This window comes from Mytilus galloprovincialis, chromosome 12 (assembly GCF_965363235.1).
Source record: "Mytilus galloprovincialis chromosome 12, xbMytGall1.hap1.1, whole genome shotgun sequence".
Taxonomy (NCBI): domain Eukaryota; kingdom Metazoa; phylum Mollusca; class Bivalvia; order Mytilida; family Mytilidae; genus Mytilus; species Mytilus galloprovincialis.
The window spans coordinates 6,213,205-6,235,652 of record NC_134849.1 but is presented as its reverse complement, the minus strand read 5'-3'; the positions used below and the strand labels follow the sequence as shown (position 1 = coordinate 6,235,652).

Below are 22,448 nucleotides of genomic sequence, written 5' to 3'. Positions count from 1 at the left end.
AAACTATCAGACATTGTGTAGACTTTTCTCTCAGAAGAAGTATTGACATGAGGTAAATAAAAGCAAATTGAAAATCATTAAACGTTTGAAAAGCACTATCATATATGTACTCGACTGTACTGATTTTTACTCGGGCAGCCTCATTTGGCCTGAATTTTACTCGATATTGCTTGACTTCAATGGAAATCTTAAACATATACTCTACATATTTGTACTTGATCCTAATATTTGCCTTTGAAACTAATCTGAATTATTACTCCACCAATCTGAAAAGGTCTTACGTTGCACAAGGTCATGGTCAAGGATTTTTGGTATTTGTTATTATTGGCTAAGAACTAACTGTCAGTGACCGCGAGATCTGCGCCAAGTGTTTTTGTTGTTGTGGCAATGTATAAGTACCCTGCAATGTCCACTCTGTGTTTTTGTTAGATGTATTTCTACTTTGTTTCGGTCTGATGAGTAAAGCCCGTTTCAACTGATTTTCATATTGTGTTTTTATGCTGTACTGTTACATTCATGTCCCAGGCTGTTGGAAGGTTGGCGAGCCTTCAAACTAGTTTAGCCCCCGTCACATTCTGGTTGTGCCTGTCCAAGAAAAGAGTACATTGATGTCCGTTATCTTCATTGAAGGTATGTGTACATAGGACATCCGCAAAACACGCGTTTAAGTAGCAAATTATGTTTGGAAGTTAAGATTTACGTTCATTTTAAATCAGTTCATATTTCATGTTTTAGATGTTTTTCTTTTGTATTGTCTATATTACAATGGTTTATTATAAAAAATGAAGAAAGGTTTAGGAAATCTACATCCCCGTAAGAAAGCGTCAAACCATCCAAAAATAAAATTAAAAAAACAGTAAGGAAAGACAGATCGTAGTTTTTGTCGAAATTCTTGAAACATAGGTTTTCCTGTGTGAAACTGAAAACATTTTATTTTAGATCTATGTGTACTATAACTTAAATACCTTTGGATATATTGCCACATTGAAATTAGAGAATTCTGGACTTTTTAAAGCAAACATATTGTCAAGGTAACGGTTAGAGTTGTTAAATTTATCAATTTAATGAAAATTAGACTGATCTTCGTTAATTCAATTGGAGTATACAGAAAGAGAAAAACTTTCGAACAGAATCACGTGAATTTGGACTGTTTCTGATCATTGTTCGGGTTGTTGTCTCTTTGATTAATTCCCGATTTTCATTCACAATGTATTCCTAAAGTAGCTACACCAAGTGGGTCAGTTGGATAAGCTTAACATACTTCGCGTGCGCACCTGTCCTGTAAATAAAGACGGTCAGAAAAGTCACATTAGGGAACATGATATATCCGTAGATAAAAACTTTGACTACTATTATGGAGTCTTAATTCATGAAAAGTTTGTTTCTCGTCAATTTAACCTAAATATGTTTTGTATGTTAATAATATTAACAAATGAACATACATGTATCTGAGAAGCAGATTTAAAAAAGGTTGGTCTAATGTGACGAACAGAGGTCTCGGCTGATTGCAACTAGAAAGTTGGTTATTTTTGGATTGTGGCAGATATTTAGTCTTGCAGCAGTGGCGGAACCAGGGCGCGGGGGTTCATCGTTGGAACTCCATTATTTTTGACAACCAATGCATTTGAAAGGAGATATATGATTAAAAACCCCTTTTATCATGGGTTTGGAACCCTCTTTTGAAAATGGCTGGATCCGCCCCATGTGGACCCTTACACAGAGAACTGTTAACTCTTGCATTGCTTGATATTTTTTCCAGAAGGAGAAATCAGATTTAACATTACTATTCCAATGTTGCTGGTTTTTTTTTTGCTGAGCTGGGTTGAGTTCAATATCGTAGCAGCTACTTAGCGGCTACGTAGCTGCTATCAATATCTATGTAGCAACTAGTTTATAGCTACACGTTCAATAGTTAAAATCTACGTAGCACTACGTAGCTGCTACGATATTGAACGCGGCCCTGATGTCTCTTGCAAACATATACATAATGTCGGGTATAGCAAAGGGTGCATTGTTTCTATTTTCCAGTCAACATTAAAAAACGAATCATCAAAATAATAAAGAATTTTTTAAAAGGCAACATTTACATTTTTTTTAAAAATGAATAGAATAAGCCGGATCCCTACCATGAATGAGTGAAAGCTGAAATGTCATATACAATTCAAACGAGAAAACTAACGGTCTAATTTATGTGACAAACATACAATGAAAGAATATAGTATTAATGATTGGGTGTTTTTATAATGGCCCTGTTATATGTCCAAGGTCTGTAATAATGGTCGAGGAAGTCTGTAATGACATCCGAGGCCATTATTACATTACTGACCGAGGACATATAGCAGGGCCATTATAAAAAAAAACATTTCTTAATACATTTATTAACCAACTGAACAAAAGTGTATGTGTTGCTGCTAACTTGATGTACTGTCTTACTCTTTTAATGACAGTTTAGTTTGAACAAAATAATTTGTACTTCACCATTATAAAGCTTTAAATATACCAAATATCCAAGATATTAAGTTGAAAGAGATATGTGTTAAAAAACAGGACGAAAAGTGATCCCTTTAATATATGGTTCTTTAATGTTGGTTGCTGGTTACTAAATTAAATAAAATACAAAAAGGTATTATACTCTTTACAACTTAGTTTTAATAACTTTATTAAAAACCCTAATATGGCTTAATACAGACAAACTGGGCATTAATACAGGGCCATTACAGAAAAACAGGGCTATTACAGAAAAAACAGGGCCATTACAGAAAAACAGGGCCATTACAGATAATATGTAATTTATAATAAACAGTCACTTTTGGCAATAATGCACTTAGTTGGTTAATAAAATACAATTACAAATAATATATATAGCAACAAACGAATTTATTGTTCACTGTCAAATTAAATATGTTTTGTATCTTTATTTGTATAACTTGATTGTAGAATAGAATTACATTAAATTGATTTTAAATTATATGAAGATTGAATTCATTGTCAGCATAGTGTTAATTCGCAAATTGAACCAAGCTTGCTTCTGTCTCGTGGTGACATATAACCCCAGTTATAGGTTTCATACCCATGCGCACTGACGTCATAAAATATAGCAGCGTAGTTGGTTATTCGTTGTACATTTGGCGTGTCGAGGCTCTGCATTTCTACGGATTCAGTTAGAACATGATATTTAGGAAAGTTGGTATACCACATTGGAGATCCGTCTACCATTCCCCATTCTCCGTCAACATATTTTGCTCCTATGTACCACCCATCTCCAGTCTTCTCTAAAATAAAAAGTTTAAATAGTGACTGTGTGGTATGGGCTTTGCTCATTGTTGAAGGCTGCAAGTGACCGATATTTGTTTATTTCTGTGTCATTTGGTCTATTATGCAGAGTTGTCTCATTGGCAATCATACCACATCTTCTTATTTTTTTAATATAAAAGAGAAGATTTGGTATGATTGCCAATGAGCAAACACTCAACCAGAGACCATAGAAGTTATCAACTATAGGTCACCGTACTGCCTTCAACAATGAGTAAAACCGAAATCGCATACTTAGCTATAAATGACCCCGAAATAACAAATGTAAAACAATTCAAACGACAAAACTAACGGTCTGATTTATGTGACAAACATACAATGAGAGAATTACAAATAATATATACAGCAACACACGAACACCACTGAATTAAAGGTTCCTGACCTGGAATAGGCACATACGCAATGTATTTGTATATATTTTATAAACTTTAAGTTGGTCTGAAATTCCATTTCACAAATTCCTTAATTTTTGTAAGCTCTTAGAAGTTAATTTATTCATCTTGTTTTAACCCATTTAACGTAAAGAATTCATGCTAGGGAAACTTGAAACATTTAAGTTCAAAAATAAAATTTTGACAGATAATTCACTAAATTGTAAGCACGATTGTTTTGTACTAAGTGTAAGCTCCCAAAATTCGAATTGAAAAATAAATTGAGCTACATATTCAATCCAAAACAATAGATTTGCAGTGTCTTGCGGAAATGTCCGAGTTGAACTTTTATGCCTTCACAAAACTTTTACGGCCAAAAAAACAGAGATTTGATTTTGTGAAGATTATTTTTCGGCTTTGGTAACTATACCAATAAAAAGTACTTTTAAAGTTGAAGTTGATACACCAAATAGTATTAAGATTACAATATTATCTATGAAAAATACGGATTAATGAAAATGTATGGCAAGTTTGTCCGTTATCATAATTTGACGTCGTCGCAAGCGTAATATGCTAGGGACGGCATGAACTGCATTCGCGTGTTCCTTCCTCCACTAAATATAAATGTCCAGCTTTCAACCAAACGAAATGATGCACACATTACAAAAATACACATCTATAAGACAATCAAAAGGTAAGAAAACTTCAGTATCATAACTATGTCATTGCTTGAATAAAATCATACTCGGGTTGAATATATAATGCAGCAATATTCCTCCAAAAACACATAATTACTAGCAGTAAATTGAATATCCTATGTTAATTATAAAATCATATTGGATTGGATTCTCACGGCATTTATACTTGTGTGTTATACTTTGCATTTACCCAAAAAGGAAAGCAGGAAGAATTAGATAGTGCGCGTTTCCAATTTAACGTCATTTTTCTGTTACACTAAATGGTAGCAATATCTGACTTTGCGTCTACTGTTAAAAAAAATTATGATTTTGGCTGGTATATAATTAATGTCATGTTGATTTTTGTTTAAATTGATTTGTTATTGAGACACATAAAACAAATGACAAAGTGTCATTGAAAGTCTAAAGATGCATATCGACGGTAATAACATTAACGGTACCAATTTTCCCGCACCAGATGCGCATTTCGACAATACATGTCTCTTCAGTGATACTCGTGGCCAAAATATTTGAAATCCGAAGCTTATATAAAATATGAAGAGCTACAATCCAAAAGATCCAAAAAGTAAAGCCAAATTCGTGAAAAAATAATTTCTAACATTTTGCAAATTTGAATAACACAAAAAAATCCGTATTTTCATGCCAGTACTACTGAAATGACGAAGTAAGATAGAATTATACACTTTATTTTGTTAGTTTAAAAAAGGGTCAAATCTGATTAAAATACTTATCATGTGTCCAAGCTTTTCTTACGAGTATCTGAGAACGCTCCGGCCATTCAACTTTCTGTTTTAAATAACCATCCGGGATTGTCTTGTTTTGTTGAATTGATACACACTTTCAAAAATTGAAAGCTGAAATTTCATTGGCTGATGTAATAATAACCAGAATAAAAAGTAAAACGGAGTGTTGTCATATCATTGTAAGCAAAGCTCGAACACGTGGTCTGTTTTTTAACCAGATAGAAAATGATCTTCAGTTAGAGAAAAAATAATTGCCTCCTTACTGTTTTTCACATCCTCCAGAAACTTTTGGATACGATGATCCTCTCTTGGGTTGTCTATCATGACCAAGTCACCGCCATTTGATTGACAGTACTCTCGGGCTTTTTCCCATGTGTCGCGAGAAGAGGAATACTCAACTACATCGTAAAAATGACAAGGACTCTTGGCGTATACCTCCACTGAAAAGATGACATAGTTTATTATTCATCCATGTTTTATATGATGCTTTAGTTAGAGCATTTTATTCAGTCATAACTAAACAAAAAAAAAACTTACTAAATTAACAAAACACGAGTTTTGTAATTGCTTTAAAAAAAAATCTAAAATATGTTCAATTTTATAAATAAAAATTAACATTCATTGTCTTTTGATAATAAGTTATCTTACACAAGTTTTTGTTATGTGTTTTAATTGGCTGTAAGAGGTCGAAATTAAGCTATCAACTTCACAAATCAATTTGGCATTGCTTACAATATATATACTATCTTAAAAGTGAATAAAACAATCGGTTTAAAGGATTTGCACCACCTAGCCTTAACATCCAGGATAGTAATATATTCATTTATTTATGATACCGTGTTAATAAAATAAAATGAAATAGTGCAAAAAGGGTGTTGGCTATTGGTGTAGAAATTCTCTGGTGAGCCAAAGTTTGTGTGACGCCATATGTTGGCAGTTTTTTAAACGAATCTTTTGTAGTGAAAACCCAGAACCCAAAAAGTGTACTACATTCGCACATTTAAATGATAAAACTATTTTAACAAATACGACTTACCATATAGCAATCCCGCATATAGAAAGACTGAAGATTCATAGTCTTTCGTCTGTAAAATCTAAATAAAAACAAACAAACAAACAAACAAATATTTTATTTGCCAATCACGGCGCCCAAAATGAGCAGAATAATTACAATATAATTTTAAAACATAATGTAAGGTAAATTAAAAAAAAGTACATAATATGAAATATATGTATAAAAATGGTAAAATATGAATAGCAAGTTATTTGGTCGACACAACTGGTATCACTAGTAAAACAGAAGCTGTTGACCCTTCGGAAAGCTTCTGAGTTTTAGTTCCAGATTTTTGTGGGGATAGTATTGTTCAACTTTCAATTTACTGTGCAGATTCGTTTTTTCTCTTTTTTTTTCTTCTTTTTTTATTGTTGACCCTTTTTTGTATTTTTTCTTTTTTCTTTCACGGTGTACGGAAGGCTCAAAGTGTCCGATTGAATTTAAGTGTGTACATACTAATTATTAAAAATATCATTGACACTTATTTCTTCTGTACCAAATAAGTACCAACATGTTTTTGTATGTACCCGTGTGTAGGTATTCGATATATTTAAACAAAACCAAAGTTATTACTAATAAAAATGATATAAATACGTGTAATAAAAATTATAACAATTACCTACATGCAATATTCACCATATATATGCATACCTGGTTATTTGCTTGTTGTATGATCTATACTAGCTGTCTATATATATACATTGTATATTGGTATCCGATTGTCATTAGATTGTCAACAAATAAAATGTAATCTGGTGTCACTTGCAGCTGTTTATATCTTGTGCAATGGAAAACTCCCTTCAGCGGTTTTTTCCCAATAATATGAAATAGAGTATTAAATACGCTAGTATGGTAATTGGTTAAGAGTGGCGTATTTGGTATAACAAGATTTAGTATCTATAAAAGAAGAAATTTCACATTGTTCATTCTTCAAATTTAAACTTAATTTAGTACTAGACTATTTTAAGACATTGTTAGAAAAATACATCTCTCACTATTTTTATCTTTTAAATCAGAGAAAAGAACATTTCTTATTAGAAAAATGTTTTATATTGGACAATCGTAGTATGTAGTATAACGTAATCAGAGATCAATTATATTTTAATTAGATTGATATCTGAATTTACATATGCATACAATTTCTACTTGTTTTAACCATGGAAGTATTATATTGACTATGGTATTGATGATAGTCCATCGGAAGGGGACGGTAAATGGCTGACCCGTGTTAAGAGAGGGCAATGTCTCTTGCAAGTACATGTAAAAGACACCCAGCATGTAGAATTCGGAACAGGTGCAGGCTATAATGCCGCTATAAGACAGCATTAGTCGCACCAGCAAAGTGGAAAGGGATTGATATAAGTTGTAATAACGTGTTTCCCAATTCACTATCAATAAAAATGTTTAAAAAAACAAACTTTATTTACGTATACGATGATCCAGTGCATAAATTTATGTAACTTAGGAGGTGACTTATTTTTCATACATGTATAAGGTACATGCCTTTAGGAAATTCATATCATCACTGTAGCATATGAATTCAATTTATCAAATACGAAAAGAGCCTGGTTCAACATGCTAAATGACCCTGTCAATATGATTAAAATTTTCATAAATTCATGAAACATATTGTAATTACTGTCCAAGGTTACGAGAGGGTCACATGTAACCCACATATTTTTTATTTATAGATTAGGGACGAGTAAGACCCCGACCTATTGTATAAACAAATGTCTATTGTTAAACACTATGTCTTTTCGTTATTTTCAATTGATTTTTTATGACGTATATATGTATTTCGCTTCTACATTTACTACTGTCTTGCTGAAGTATACGCCACATCTCTTTTGATTGCTTTTTCGATGACATACACAACAAACCTCATTCGATTGCTTTCTTGATGACATATACAACACATCTCATTTGATTGCTTTTTCGATGACATACACAACAAACCTCATTCGATTGCTTTCTTGATGACATATACAACACATCTCATTTGATTGCTTTTTCGATGACATACACAACAAACCTCATTCGATTGCTTTCTTGATGACATATACAACACATCTCATTTGATTGCTTTTTCGATGACATACACAACAAACCTCATTCGATTGCTTTCTTGATGACATATACAACACATCTCATTTGATTGCTTTTTCGATGACATACACAAGTTAACAAACCTCATTCGATTGCTTTCTTGATGACGTTTGCACAAACAATTTGATTGCTTTCTCGTTGACGTATGCACCCACTCTCATTTGATTTGCAGTCTCGTTGACGTTTACATCAAATCTCGTTTGATTGCTGTTTTGTTGGCGTTTACACCAAATCCTATTTGATTGTTGAATTGTTGACGTATACATCAAACCCCATTTGATTGCTATCTCTTTGATGTATAAACCAAATCTCATTTGATTGCTGTCTTGTTGACGTATACACCAAATATCATGTAATTGCTTCCTCGTCGAAGTATAAACCAACTCTCATTTGATTGCTGTCTCGTTGACGTTTACACCAAATCTCGTTTGATTGCTGTCTTGTTGGCGTTTACATCAAATCTCATTTGATTGTTGAATTGTTGACGTATACATCAAATCTCATTTGATTGCTATCTCTTTGATGTATACACCAAATCTCATTTGATTGCTTTCTCGTTGACGTATACACCAAATCTCATTTGATTGCTTACTCGTTGATGTATTCCCCGACTCTCATTTGATTGCTTTCTTGTTGACGTATACACCTAATCTCATTTGATTGCTTTCTTGTTTATGTATTCACCGACTCTCATTTGATTGCTGTCTTGTTGGCGTTTACACCAAATCTCATTTGATTGTTGTCTCATTGACGTAAACACCAACTCTCATTTGATTGCTTTTTCGTTGACATATACACCAACTCTCTTTTGATTGCTTTCTCGTTGACTTATACACCCAATCTCATTTGATTGCTGTCTCATTTACGTACATACCACATCTCATTCATTACTTCCTCGTTGACGTATTTATCAAATCTCATTTGATTGCTTCTCGTTGACGTATACCCCTCATCTGCTTTGGTTGCTTTCTGTTTGACATATACACCACACCTTCTTTTATTGCTGTCTCGTTAACATATATATCACACCTTCTTTTATTGCTGTCTCGTTGACATATACACCACACCTTCTTTTATTGCTGTCTCGTTGACATATATATCACACCTTCTTTTATTGCTGTCTCGTTGACATATACACCTCACCTTCTTTTATTGCTGTCTCGTTGACGTATACACCACACCTTCTTGTATTGCCGTCTCGTTGACGTATCCACCGCACCTTCTTTTATTGCCGTCTCGTTGACGTATACTCCAGACCTTCTTTTATTGCTGTCTCGTTGAAGTATACACCACACCTTGTTTTGAAGATACTTGACCGACAAAATTTCTTCCTATGTGACGTTAACATTTTCTGACGCCAAACACGCGAAACAAAGAATGTGTTTTTTAATTTGATAGATGCTTTTTGTGCTTTTTTTGTAAATGTTTGTTTGTTTTGAGATTGTAACACAGTGATGATTGTTGTAACCATATTTTGACTTTTTTAACGGATTATGTCTGTTTTGTTCACGCATCGTTGTAAAAATAACAGGTACATTAAATCATATCATAAACAATGTTTTCACTATTTTTCAAGTTGCGTTAATCTATTTGACCGGTCAATAGTTTCTATTTGCTCTCGATGAAATTATCTGAACTAAAACTAAACTCAAACGTCACATACACTGACTGTATCCTGAAAACTATGCCAGATATGGTGATGAAAGATGATTTTTTACATAGGGAGTCAATTTGGAATAACATCTTTACTGTCGCAGGAAAAATGGGACACCAATATATCGTCGACTTGGGTGAAGAATAAGTCACCATAAAGCACAAAGACTAGTCGTGGCATTATGTGTGGGCCATTTCTGCATTAACTGAGTCGAGTCGTCCAATTTTAATATACTTTATTATATAAATCTGCAGCGGTGACTTTAGTCTTCCGCCCTCCTGAGTGTAATATTCACCAGTGACTAACTCGAATAGTCAAGTTATATTAGTATATATATATATGGTTAATATTGCTGCGCTTTGAGTTCATGCATAACTCATGCCATTTGAATATAAATATATATCATTTAGATAATTATTAAGAATAGCTTTAACTTTCTATTGTACTAACTGAAATATTCCGGTCCTACTCAAAAGCGCCCGGGAAAAGAAATAGCGCAAAAGCGCCCGGGGAAGAAAAATATTCAGCTATGTATATATAGATTATTTCAAAATACGCAGCGCAAAACTATTGTCGTCAAACGTCAAGAAACATGAATATGAAATATGAATATGATATGAATGTGAAACATATAACACTGAAAACACAACTAACATAAAATGCTTAATAATGAAACAAAATAGATATATATCCGGTGACATTACGAATATAGTAGTTTTCATTGAAATCCTAGCACAAAGACAAGTTTTCCTAATCTTAGATTTGAAAAATAAATTACTTTTTTTCTAATTGGACACTGGCGATGTGGGAATGAATTAGAAATAGCATAATATATCTTTACATCAAATTTCATTGCAAAACTAGTAAAGGAAAACGCCAGTGATTCGTTAAAAAATTATAAGGTCTAACAGCAATTTCCGGACAAACTTTCACCGCATAATTCGATTTTTTGACACCATGACTTATGCAGTTTGGATTAAAGAATTTTGCCATCAAATCAGTCATTATAATATTTGCACTGAGTGCACACACAGTTGTTTCTTTATTTTCTTAAATTGTTTTACAAATAAAACTATAATTCTTTTCTCTACCAAAGTTAATAAGGAAATTGATCTATTTTCAACTTGAATTTGTTTGCACATATTCAAATTATGCACACCAACTGTACATTTTTTTTAAAAATTAATGAGCCAATTTTCACACTAGAATTTAATATGCATATATATATATAGATGTATACATATATTAGGTGCACAACAACTGCGTGTGTAAAAAACAATTGGGTTCCTTTATATAATTTTGGAGTTTTTGCTTTTCAGTCAAAAATCGGGAAGTGACAGACGGGCGGACGGAAACTGTTATCAACGCGGGCGCTAATAAGATGTAATTTTTCAGTAAATTAGAGTAGGTCTACTCTCAGATGGATGTTTTTTGTCTTAAAAGTCTTTTGGTATTTTTGTGTTTTCATGTGTTTTGTGTTGTCCTAATGAGGGAAGCGTTTTCAGCCGATTTTCATAGTTTTTCCGAAGTATGTTGTGCTGTTACATTCTCTGTGTGTCTGTCCTACGTTGTGAGTCTGTTATTCCTTGTCTTATCTTATCATCATATAATTTCAACCACCTTAGTTGCATGTAAGAAGAAGAACGATTTCATTTTACAAAAGGTTTTATAAAAAAAAAATCAAAACTGAGACATATCTGAAAAATCACACACAAAATTCATGAAATATATATTCTAGGGCCCTGGAGGGGTTAACAGACAAACAAGTACTTTTCCAGTGATCTGTTTGGACTGGGAACAGTATATCGGTATATCTAAGATAACCAGAGACATATATGTCTCTGTCTCTGATAGGCTAATTAACTATATGTTCCGAGTCTGGATTAGAAAGATTTATACTAAGATGCTAAAATATGCTCAGCCGGCATTAGTTACTGTTAGAGATCAAAAAAAGACGGTTTATTATATATGATGCATATGTTTGTAATGAAAGGTTACTGAACAGATATTTCATGTTAAGGAGGGGTATTTGCGAAAAATACCAATCGAGAGAATGTTAAATTTCGCGAGCCGTAAGGCGAGGGAAATTTGTTCTCAAGACTGGTATTTTTACCCTTCAAGAACATGCTATATATCCAGGGGCGGATCCAGCCATTTTAAAAAGAGGGGGTTCCCAACCCAGAGTAAAAGGGGGGGGGGGGCGGTTTCCAGCTATATGCTTCCATTCAAATGCATTGATCGGCCAAAAAAAAGGGGGGAACGTTCCAACCCCCGGAACCCCCCCTCTGGATCCGCGCCTGATATCTGTTTAATTACACCGAATGTTAACGTTCAAAAACGCAATGATGATCTTGACGTTACAAATACCACGGCAGAGAGGGTAAAAAAGGTATATATATATATATATACTAGAACACACCCGTGATATCGCGGGTCCGTGACTGAATTAAAGTATATAACTATGCGCACGCCTTATTTTAGTATTAGTACTGTCATCTGATAAAGTCATGCCGATTATAAGATACACAATTTTCTCTGCTTTCAAATCTTTCTGTTTGAACCCGTCGAACTGGAACTTAACAGTTATTGGTAATATTAATTATTTGGAAAACAAAAGGTCCTGGAATGGAGTATTTTTTTAATCAACAGCATTGTCCTATATTAGTTATAAATAAAGTTGAATTCTTTGATTCGCTGTTTTACGTCATGCCCGCTAACAAATTGAAACTTATTTTTAGTCCAGATTTTTAGTATTCGTATTGTTATCTTAGAAAGTATTACGGATTAAAATACTACAATAGACCTGTAACAATTTGACAATTTAGTAGTGTCAGCCCTGTGATTATGACCCGTGTATATAGCATATTTATCCTGAATACACCGTTTGGTGGTGCGCCTGTCAGATGGGGAACGTACAGATAAGGTAATAGGTAACAGGTGATTATACTATTGGTATCGGTATCGGACTCGACCCGGAACTTCCTAATTATTGGCAATATTAATTACGTGGAAAACAAAAGGGCCTGGAGTGGTGTAATTTTTAATCTACACCTTTGTACTATATTAGTTGTATATAAATTTGAATTCTTTGATTCGTCGTTTTTACGTGATGACGGCTGATAAATTGGACCTCGTAATTTTAGTATTATAGATATATATATATGTCAGTGATATATGTATATCTAGCTTTTTGCATATACCCCGGCGGCGTTAAAAAATGAACGAAATTCATTTGATAACTGTAAATTGGTGAAAAATACACTGGCTATCAACCAATCAAAATCCAGGATTCTTACATAAGGTGTAATTAATGTAAAAATATAATTTCTGGGAATGGAAGAACAATAGAAATGTAAATTTGATTATTCCCGCCAAATTTTTATTGGAAAGGGGAGGTAATTTTATAAAGTGAAAGTTGACATCCGATCATGTGCTTTTGTATTGTAGATTATGATAACAAACAGTTGTTGGAATCGTCAACCTGGAAGTCCACGTGAAAAGTCAGAAACTACATAAAACATGGTAGTCATTTCATAAAAGGTAAAAGCTCGAGGATAAAAGACTCTGCAACAGTGTAAAATAGCTCCAACAAACATTTTGATAGCCGGATTTTGATTGTAGATCTACTTTCATTTCTGTTTTTAAATATTTTTATCACGTTCTTTTATATGGGAAATTTCTGTTATCTTGAACTTTCGTGATTTGATAATAACTATAGAAAGTCCCTGGGGAAATTAACAACAACTTGAAATGAAATAATTATTGTTTCTACCGAGATAAGGGAGCTACCATTTGTTTTTTATGGGGGGGCTAGGATGAAAAATTTTGTCCTGCATTTTTTTTTAGCTGTAATCTCTGTCCTGCCTTTTTATTTTTCACTCTGTTCGGTCCTGCCTTTTTTTTTTTTAGTTTTTCCTGACTTTATTTTACCTAAATTGTCGTCCTGACTTTTTTTTTTTGTAAATGTCTCATCCTGCCTTTTTTTTTTACTCAAAACTCCTGTCCTGCCTATTTTTTTCAAATTTCATCCTAGCCCCCCCATAAAAATCAAATGGTAGCTCCCTAAATCATTGAATTGTGTTTATGAACAGGGATGGAAATTGTAGCTAAATAGCTGTATAGTATAGTATGAGGATACTTTGAACTGCCTTTATGTTATTGCCCAATATACTTATACCACTTAACAGACATTTAAACATTTTAAGCAATTTTTATGTCACCTTAGTCCTTATTTATAATACTTGAAATATAATTGAGAATATTCAAATATAATTTCAAATGGGAAATGTGTCAAAGAGACAATAGTCAACAATTATTACAACCTGTATCTGTATCTGTATGTTACATAGTGCAGGATCCATTTGCAGATATATGTGCACTGGAAGGAGAGCGGGTTGGTTATTCTAACTGTTGAAGGGCAGCTGTGAAACCCTCAACTGTCTTTTGACATGCAATTTCCTCGTCCAGATGGTTCCACTCCACTATCTATACTATTAAACAAGAGGACCTCATTTTGTGTGTCACTTCTCTTCCTCCTACAAGAAATCAATCATCATGCCTCTGTGTCCTCTAGGCAGTGGCGGATCCAGGGGGGGGGGGGGGTTCTTGGGGTTGGAACCCCCCTTTTTTTTGGCCGATCAATGCATTTGAATTGGGACATGTAGTTGGAACCCCCCTTTTAAAAATGGCTGGATCTGCGCCTGCTAGGCACCATACATGGTCGCATGTGTCATCCATTCTCATGACTATTCAGTTTAAGTTATTTTTGGGGAAAAACGAAAATAATGGCGTCTGTCATCAATCCGACTTTTAAGTCAGACATGACTTCCGTTTTTGACATTGAGAATAAATTGTATGATAGATAAAAAAAATAGATAAGCCAATCAGGGCGTTGTCCATATCGTGGTTTTTAGATCGTAAGAACCACTACTATTATACCTCGGTTTAAACCTACACATAATTTTCATAAGTACTCGGACGGGGACAGGACAATTATTTTTGCATTTATCTGCATGTATACTATCATTAATATACTACTTTAACAATGTTTAATGTATAGAGTAGAGACTCTCTTTATAATATAGCAGTGATTGCCATGGAGAAGAAACTGATAATTAATATATTTAATACATGTTAATATTTATAATAAATATAGATACGTATGTTCATAGTATACAGAAACGCGAAAATAATGGAATATAACAGAATATAACAGAAAACAAAATAATAACGGACTTTGAAAAAAAGGGAGAGGGCTTAAACATATTGTCCTGTCTCGATGTAAATGTAATGTCCTATATGACTTTTGATATCATTACAAAAATTCATTCTAAATAATTAACATACTTTCAACCAAGTGTAAAATGCCAGGCGATTTCGCTTTTAAGTCAAACAGGACCGGTTTCAAACTTGCACATAAATTTCATAAGAGTACTCGGGGGACAGGACAATAATTATCGCGTTGATAGAGACTCTCTGTGTAATATAGCAGTGCTCGCCTAGGAGAAGAAACTTGAATTTGATAGTTAATAGCAAAAACACTTTATTCATAGTATATGTGTGTTCATAGTATACAAATACGCGAAAATAAGGGAATTTAACAGAAAAAATAATAACAGACTTTAGAAGCAAGGGAGAGGGCTTCAACTGTTTCCAATTTAGTACCTATGAATTTTGATACCTTTTTTTTTCATATTTTTATGAAATTCTCCAGACAGGAAATCTTTTACACAAATTCTCCCTACAACAGTTTACATACCTGTAACCAAGCTCTAAATGCCTGCGATTTCGTGGGTGTGTTCTAGTTGTTTTTGAAAAAAAGCGTTCTTTCGAATGTCTGTTTTGCAGTCTATCAATTTGTACGATCTACTATTTTTGGTTTCTTGTCTTTCTACAATGTTTATGTAATGAAAGTCACTAAAGTTTTTTGCCTTGACTTGGCGTTTGTTTCTGATCTCTTGCAGGTAATTACAAATATAGTTGGGTCAATAGCCAGCACCAATCCCTCAACTACTTTGTAGAACATAGTCAGCCTCTGATGTTTCCCTCGTTCTTGGAGAGGTGGTAGTTTCAGCTTAGAAAGCATATTGTGACACACCCGGTGTCTCTGGATTTATAATCGTGCAGGATGAAACGTGCTCCTCTTTTCTGTGTTCTTTCTATTTTTTCTATTTCCCTGATGATGAATGGGTCCCAGATGGCAGCACCATATTCTAGTATGGATCTTACCATGGCTAAGTAGGCAAGTTTTTTGCACTCTTGGGGGCACTGGTGTAAGTTTCTTCTCAGGAACCCTAGTGCACAACTTGCCTTGCTTGTTGTTTTCCCTATGTGGCTGGTCCATTTTAGGTCATCAGATATATTAAGACCCATGTACAATGATGTAAGGATTTGTTTGTGCCTGTTTTAGTATGTGGTCGTCTAGTTGGTAGAAGTGTGTTGATTTTTGTTTGAAGCTCATTACATTTTTTTGCTTTAAATCTCATTCCCCAATTAGGTGCCCATACTTCCATAGCTTTTAGATCTTCTTGGAATGTTTGATGGTCTTTTGTGTTGTTAATCTCTCGATAGAGTAGGCAGTCGTCTGCAAATAAACGAACTTGAGATTTTACGCTTTCCAGGAGAGTGCCTGTGTCAATTGATTTTTGAAAGATCTCCGCGGATACATGTACTAGGTGCGAGTTCTTCTGCACATGTTTTAAGGACAGTGTTTGGTATTCCGTCTGGTCCCACTACTTTGGATTGATTTACATTTTCAATAATTTGTATACGACTTCTGATGTTATGCCCAATTTTGAATTCATGTAAGGAAAAGGTGTTGTTAATTAGTTAATAACCCCACCAAAAAAACAGAAAGAAAACAGTCCAAGGCACCACATTGGACCTTCAACAAAGCAAGAAAATCCCTGAAGTGCAGGCTTCAGGTATGCATGAATACTCAGTTCTGACTATTATATGTACTTTATATTACATTATCATGATCATGATGATAATCAGTTGATTAAAAAGAAGCATTGTGTATTCTTTTTTTATTTTATTTATTTCAATTATTTTGACTGGTTAATATTGTTGCAATTGTTGTTGACCTGTATTTACATGTCTTCAGTAGCAGATCAAGAATTTTTCTTAAAAAAGGGGGGGGGGGGGACAACTGACTCACCTAAAAAGGGGGATCCAGTCATGATTCAGTGATTACCTATATTTTCTTATTTTTCCCACAAAAAGGGGGAGGGGGGCGGGGACACCCCTGTCAGCCACACCCCCTTGGTCAGCCTATGCTCTTTTAATTTTAATAATGTCAATGTCTTTCATTTTTTGATTCATTGACAAATATACTCCCACATCTTTTAAATATTATCAGCTGGATTACATGTCATAAGTTTCTTAATGAGATAAGATAAAAATGTATTTTAAGGTATAAGTAACTAGTAAATAAAACACTGTGTAACAGTATACAACATGTAAAAGTATTTAGTTAGATCCTAGAGCTACTTCCTCAATGCATACAATTGATAATCTGATAATAAACAAAAACAACAAACAAAAAAGATTTGTATAACACACACACAAGGTAGACTTATGTAAGGAAAAGGTGTTTAGTTAATAACTCTGGACAAATGTGGATTATTAACTTTTATTACTGTACAGATATTAAGACGTTTTAGTAAGTTATAAATGATATTTGTGAAATTAAAAAAGTTTACTCTGACAAATTCTGATTGACTTTAATAGCCTCCTTTGTATTCATGGTTAACATCACGTCACAGTTACATTGAACCTTAAGGTATACTTCATGTAAAGAGATTATTTAAAAAAATATATTCCATAAATCAAATTTGTTGGCTAACATTACCATGAACCCATAATTGACATGCATTGGGCCACCATTTTGTATTGCTTATTTATGAGGCTCTATATCATTTATCAAGTAGTGAATTGATTTAGTAGAAACAATAACATAATTCTCCCAATAACATTTTCGATTATTTTTCATTGCAAATCACATTGATTAATTTCAGAAAGCAGATATGTCTGGAAGAAAATTAGTGGAAGATGACGATGGCATACACTTTTTGAACAGTTTTGTTGACCTGCTGTTGGTTATTGGTCTTGATGACAATTCTGGTCTTATCCCATATGACGGGAAGGTAACTTATTCATGTTATTAACATCTAACAAGGGGAAGATATTCTATAATATTGAAAATATAAAATCCTCCTGAGTTCCTTAGCTTAAATTTGTCACATTTATCTTTTCTGTTTTGAAATTATGACTAAGTTTGCCAGTATGTCATGTTTGCTAATGTTTATAATTTTTATGCCCCACCTACGATAGTAGAGGGGCATTATGTTTTCTGGTCTGTGCCTCTGTTCGTCTGTGCGTCCGTCCGTCCATTCAGGTTAAAGTTTTTGGTCAAGGTAGTTTTTAAAGGCAGTGCTTTAAGGCCTGACTTTCAAGTCATGAGGTTAATCTTTTCATACGCAATCTATGCAGGGGGTCTTTTGGCCAGAAAAAGATCCGGAAATGTTCGAATTTCTCCTCTTCTTTTTATGGTATGATATGGTTTTTGTTTCTTTCATTTACATTGGGGACTAAAGAAACGATCAGTGTGTATTGTTCGTTTTATAGAACTTGTTATTAATGTGTATTTTGCATTATAAGCAGTCAACCTGACTACAAACTATCATTATTTGTATTCCGTGTGGAAAGAGGTCGGGTCAATTTCGAGTGTTATCTGAGATCTAAAGATTTTTTAATTAGTTCAGACGTTGATATAACAATGAAAAGTCGACTGAACATGATTAATATTGCATCTTCTATAATTCAAAGCGGAATTCAGTTTATAAACGAGAAACCGTAAAGCGTTTTCAATTTCGGTATTAGTTATGTATGTTGTCTACGTATTATCCTGGTTCCCGGTACTACGTTCCGGGTATTAGCTATTTGATATATCTGATGTGTAACATTACGATCAGGTACCAGCCAATCTACGTGTGTATGTGTACATGATTTCCCGCCAAAATGACCGACTTACAGCTATGGAAAAATAGTCCATAAGCGTTCCGTATAATGATATGCAAATTCATAATTAATCGTAACTTTTTTTATCTTTATATAATAAATATAACAAAATGGATTCCACAAAATTGAAAATAGCATTATTTTACGAGGATTTTTAATATTTTTTTCACTTCCGGGCGCAGTAATATGTATGTTTTGAAGGAGCTCGAAGAAATTGACAAAGTGAATTGAGAAGGAAACGGATAGATATACGTCCTTGCTATCAGGTAAAACAATTTAAATGTACAGAAAAAACACATTTACTTCACACAAATAGTACAGGCTTAAGCATTTTATTGTCTTATACACGACTGTAGTCTAGTGTTTAAACGACGGCGGTGACCTACAAGGTACGGGTCATACTGGGTCAAGTCTAAATATGTAAACATATCCACGTGCTATTAGGTAGAAAGCATCGTAATGCAATATCTGCAATTTTTTCCTCCTTTATACATCGTTTAACCAGATATATTTCTCTTTCAAATACACTTAAACACGGGTTGTATGTACGTATCTTTTCTAGTGTTTTCTTGTCCTTATTAAAGTTCATTTGTTGATGTTTAAATATTTTTGAACGACTGAACACAGGAGTGAATGAATGCAACAATGATATATACTGAAGACTTGGGCTGTACAATGATAGTGTACGTATATCATACTGATAATTATTCTAGCTGTAATTATGTTAATTTAGGATGTAATGACAGGAATTCATGAGCTATGCCTCAGGCTTTCTGAAAAAATATCAATGACAATGTAAACAGGAACAAAACATTGACACGAATGATGCTCTCTTCTATGTTATAGTTATTTAGGTATGTGTGTTGCACAAGTTTCAAAAAAACTTAAGTTATAAAACTTTTTTTCAGGGCACAAACCCACTTTAAAGAGACTTGTCTACTGCCATACCAATCCTATTTTCATGCACCATTTGCAAGCAAGAGACTGAATGGTTTGCAAAATTAAAAATCAGGACGGTGTCCAATTAAACCAAAAGAACTAAACTGGATGAATATTGTAGGAGAAATCTAGAGGAAAGTTTTGATTTGTGAAATTGGTTTTCCTGAAAAGTCATTCATCCTAGCCTGCAGAAAGGAACTATGTAACTGTCCACCACCAACTGACGAGCTAATGTTGAGCTTCACATATGGAATTACTCAAATACCATCAATGTCTATGTTTTCAGCACAGATTTCACAAGTTATGACACAGCTGTGCTTTTTTTTTTATACCTGTTAAAGAGTTGTATACTAAATTTTATTTTTTTTATCAATAAATATATCTTGTGTCATTTAAGAACTTGTATTTTGCCAAAAGATGCATACTAGTGAATGAAAGTGGTGCAGTTCATTTTGCTTTGGTATATAGAATTGAATTACAATTGTACATGTTATTGGAATGCATATAAAAATAAGGAGATGTGGTACAATGTATATACATGATATTTAGTGAGTTTATCAAGCAAAAGTGAATAAGAAATAGGTATAAGCAGTTACAGGTACTACTGTACAATCTCAAACAATGAGAAAAACTCATACCGTAAAGAGAATTTCATATTTACAAGTAAGTTTTGTTTTTGCGTTGAATAATTTTCTTCTATTGTTTTAATTGCAAATATGGGAAGTGGTTAAAATGCTAATGAGACAGCTGTTATGGCCACAGAGCCTTAATTGAAAACTTCTTTTTCATTCATACCGGTAGATTTTGCCTGGAGTTAGAAACATATCTGCCAACTTTTCAAAATGCACATGGGGGTTTTACGTGAAAGATGGTTCATATAGTCATACAAAACCTTCAAGGGGGCCTTCAAATGGAAGCAGGACAAGTCGCCCCACTGGCTAATCGCCCACTTTTAAAAAAAACGCCACAAACTGATTTATCAAATCGCCCCACATGTGAAATTGGTTAAATCATGTTAAATATTACTCCTGCCGACCCGCCGTACTTATAAAAAAACGTTAATATTTAGATTAATATATATATATATAATTAAAAATAAAAACTTGCACCACTTTAATGAAAACTAATCTACACAGAATACAAACAAACCGAAAATTTATTTAATTACTATTATTGATATACTGAAATTATAATTCTAAAAAAAAATGTATTGTTGAAGAATAACTAAGTTTTGAAGCTTAGTTATTTGCATAACAATTGAAAAGAAACCTGTTAATTGTATCATAATGCAATATAAGGAATTTAACTTATATTCAACGGGATAACATCTTTTTCCATAAGTGGGGAGAGTGGCAAGACCTTTTCAGCTTTTGGTCTTCGGTGCTGTGCGGCTTTGTGCCTTTTTCACTTTCGATCTTTTATATCTGGGCGTTATGTATTCGGGTTTAGTTTTCTGTAATTAGTTAATACTTCAGTTTCTTTATGTATATCTCTTTCATATTCATTTGATAAAATTTACTGTTTGCAATAGCATGAATTGTTCTATATAATAAGAATGTTCTTATCCCGGGCATAAAAACAATGCCGTATTTGGCGAAACCTTTTCAACTTTTTATCTCCAGTGCTGTACAACTTTGTACTTTTTTCTCTTTCGATCTTTTATATCTGGGCGTCACTTGTAAGTCCTGTGTGTTTTTGGCGTATTGAATTTTAAACCTGATGCTTTTTGTTATCTATTAATCATGTTTTTCTTTGTCTAATATGTTCTCCTATTTATTTGTATTGTAGTCCTGTAATATGTTGTCATTTCAATGTTATATTTAACTTTGCCATTAAAGTGCGAGGTTTGGCATGCCACAAAACCAGGTTCAACCCACCACTTTTATTCCCTTTAAAAGTGTCCTGTACCAAGTCAGGAAGATGGCCATTGTTATATTATTGTTCGTTTCTGTGTGTGTTGCATTTTAACGTTGAGTCGTTTGTGTTTTCTCTTATTTTTGAGATATTGAGATCAGACGTGGCACGGTACTTGTCTATCCCTAATTCATGTATTTGGTTTTCATGTTATATTTGTTATTCTCGTGGTGTTTTGTCTGATGCTTGGTCCGTTTCTGTGTGTGTTACGTTTCGGTGTTATGTCGTTGTTCTCCTCTTATATTTAATGCGTTTCCCTCGGTTTTAGTTTGTTACCCCGATTTTGTTTTTTGTCCCTGGATTTATGAGTTTTGAACAGCGGTATACTACTGTTGCCTTTATTTGGCATTACTAAATTCATCCTGGTTAATAATATATTTATCTAGATTTCACTGATTTCCATTAGGTGGGACCAGTTAGCAGGAGTAATATTAACGGAATTTAACTTATATACAACGGGATAACATCTTTTTACATGAGTGGGGCGAGTTGGCATTAGTAAATTCTTCCTGGTTAATAATATATTTATCTAGATATTATCGTTTTCTATAAGTTGGGGCAAGTTGGCAGGAGTAATATTAAGGGATATAACACATTTCACAAGTGGGGCGATTTGGTTATCCAGGTTGGGGCAGT

General features: G+C 33.6%; 1 protein-coding gene and 2 long non-coding RNA genes across 3 annotated transcripts in view; 2 read left to right on the top strand and 1 right to left on the bottom strand.

Annotated features, from left to right (window-relative positions):
* Positions 1 to 2,919: 2,919 nt before the first annotated feature.
* LOC143054412 (uncharacterized) lies at positions 2,920 to 6,188 on the bottom strand. Its single transcript, XR_012971662.1, has 3 exons — positions 6,161 to 6,188; positions 5,388 to 5,564; positions 2,920 to 3,272 (listed from the first exon to the last, which is right to left on the bottom strand). It is a non-coding gene; the product is annotated as an uncharacterized LOC143054412 (long non-coding RNA).
* Positions 6,189 to 13,353: 7,165 nt separating this feature from the next.
* Positions 13,354 to 22,448, top strand: part of LOC143054410 (DENN domain-containing protein 3-like) — a 70,842-nt gene continuing 61,747 nt past the window's right edge. Inside the window, exons 1-2 of the mRNA XM_076227423.1 lie at positions 13,354 to 13,478; positions 17,957 to 18,085. Coding sequence (XP_076083538.1) covers positions 17,966 to 18,085 — 120 coding nt within the window. The 5' untranslated portion in view covers positions 13,354 to 13,478; positions 17,957 to 17,965. The remainder of the gene's footprint in view (positions 13,479 to 17,956; positions 18,086 to 22,448) is intronic.
* On the top strand, positions 18,252 to 20,289 carry LOC143054411 (uncharacterized). Its single transcript, XR_012971661.1, has 2 exons — positions 18,252 to 19,225; positions 19,868 to 20,289. It is a non-coding gene; the product is annotated as an uncharacterized LOC143054411 (long non-coding RNA).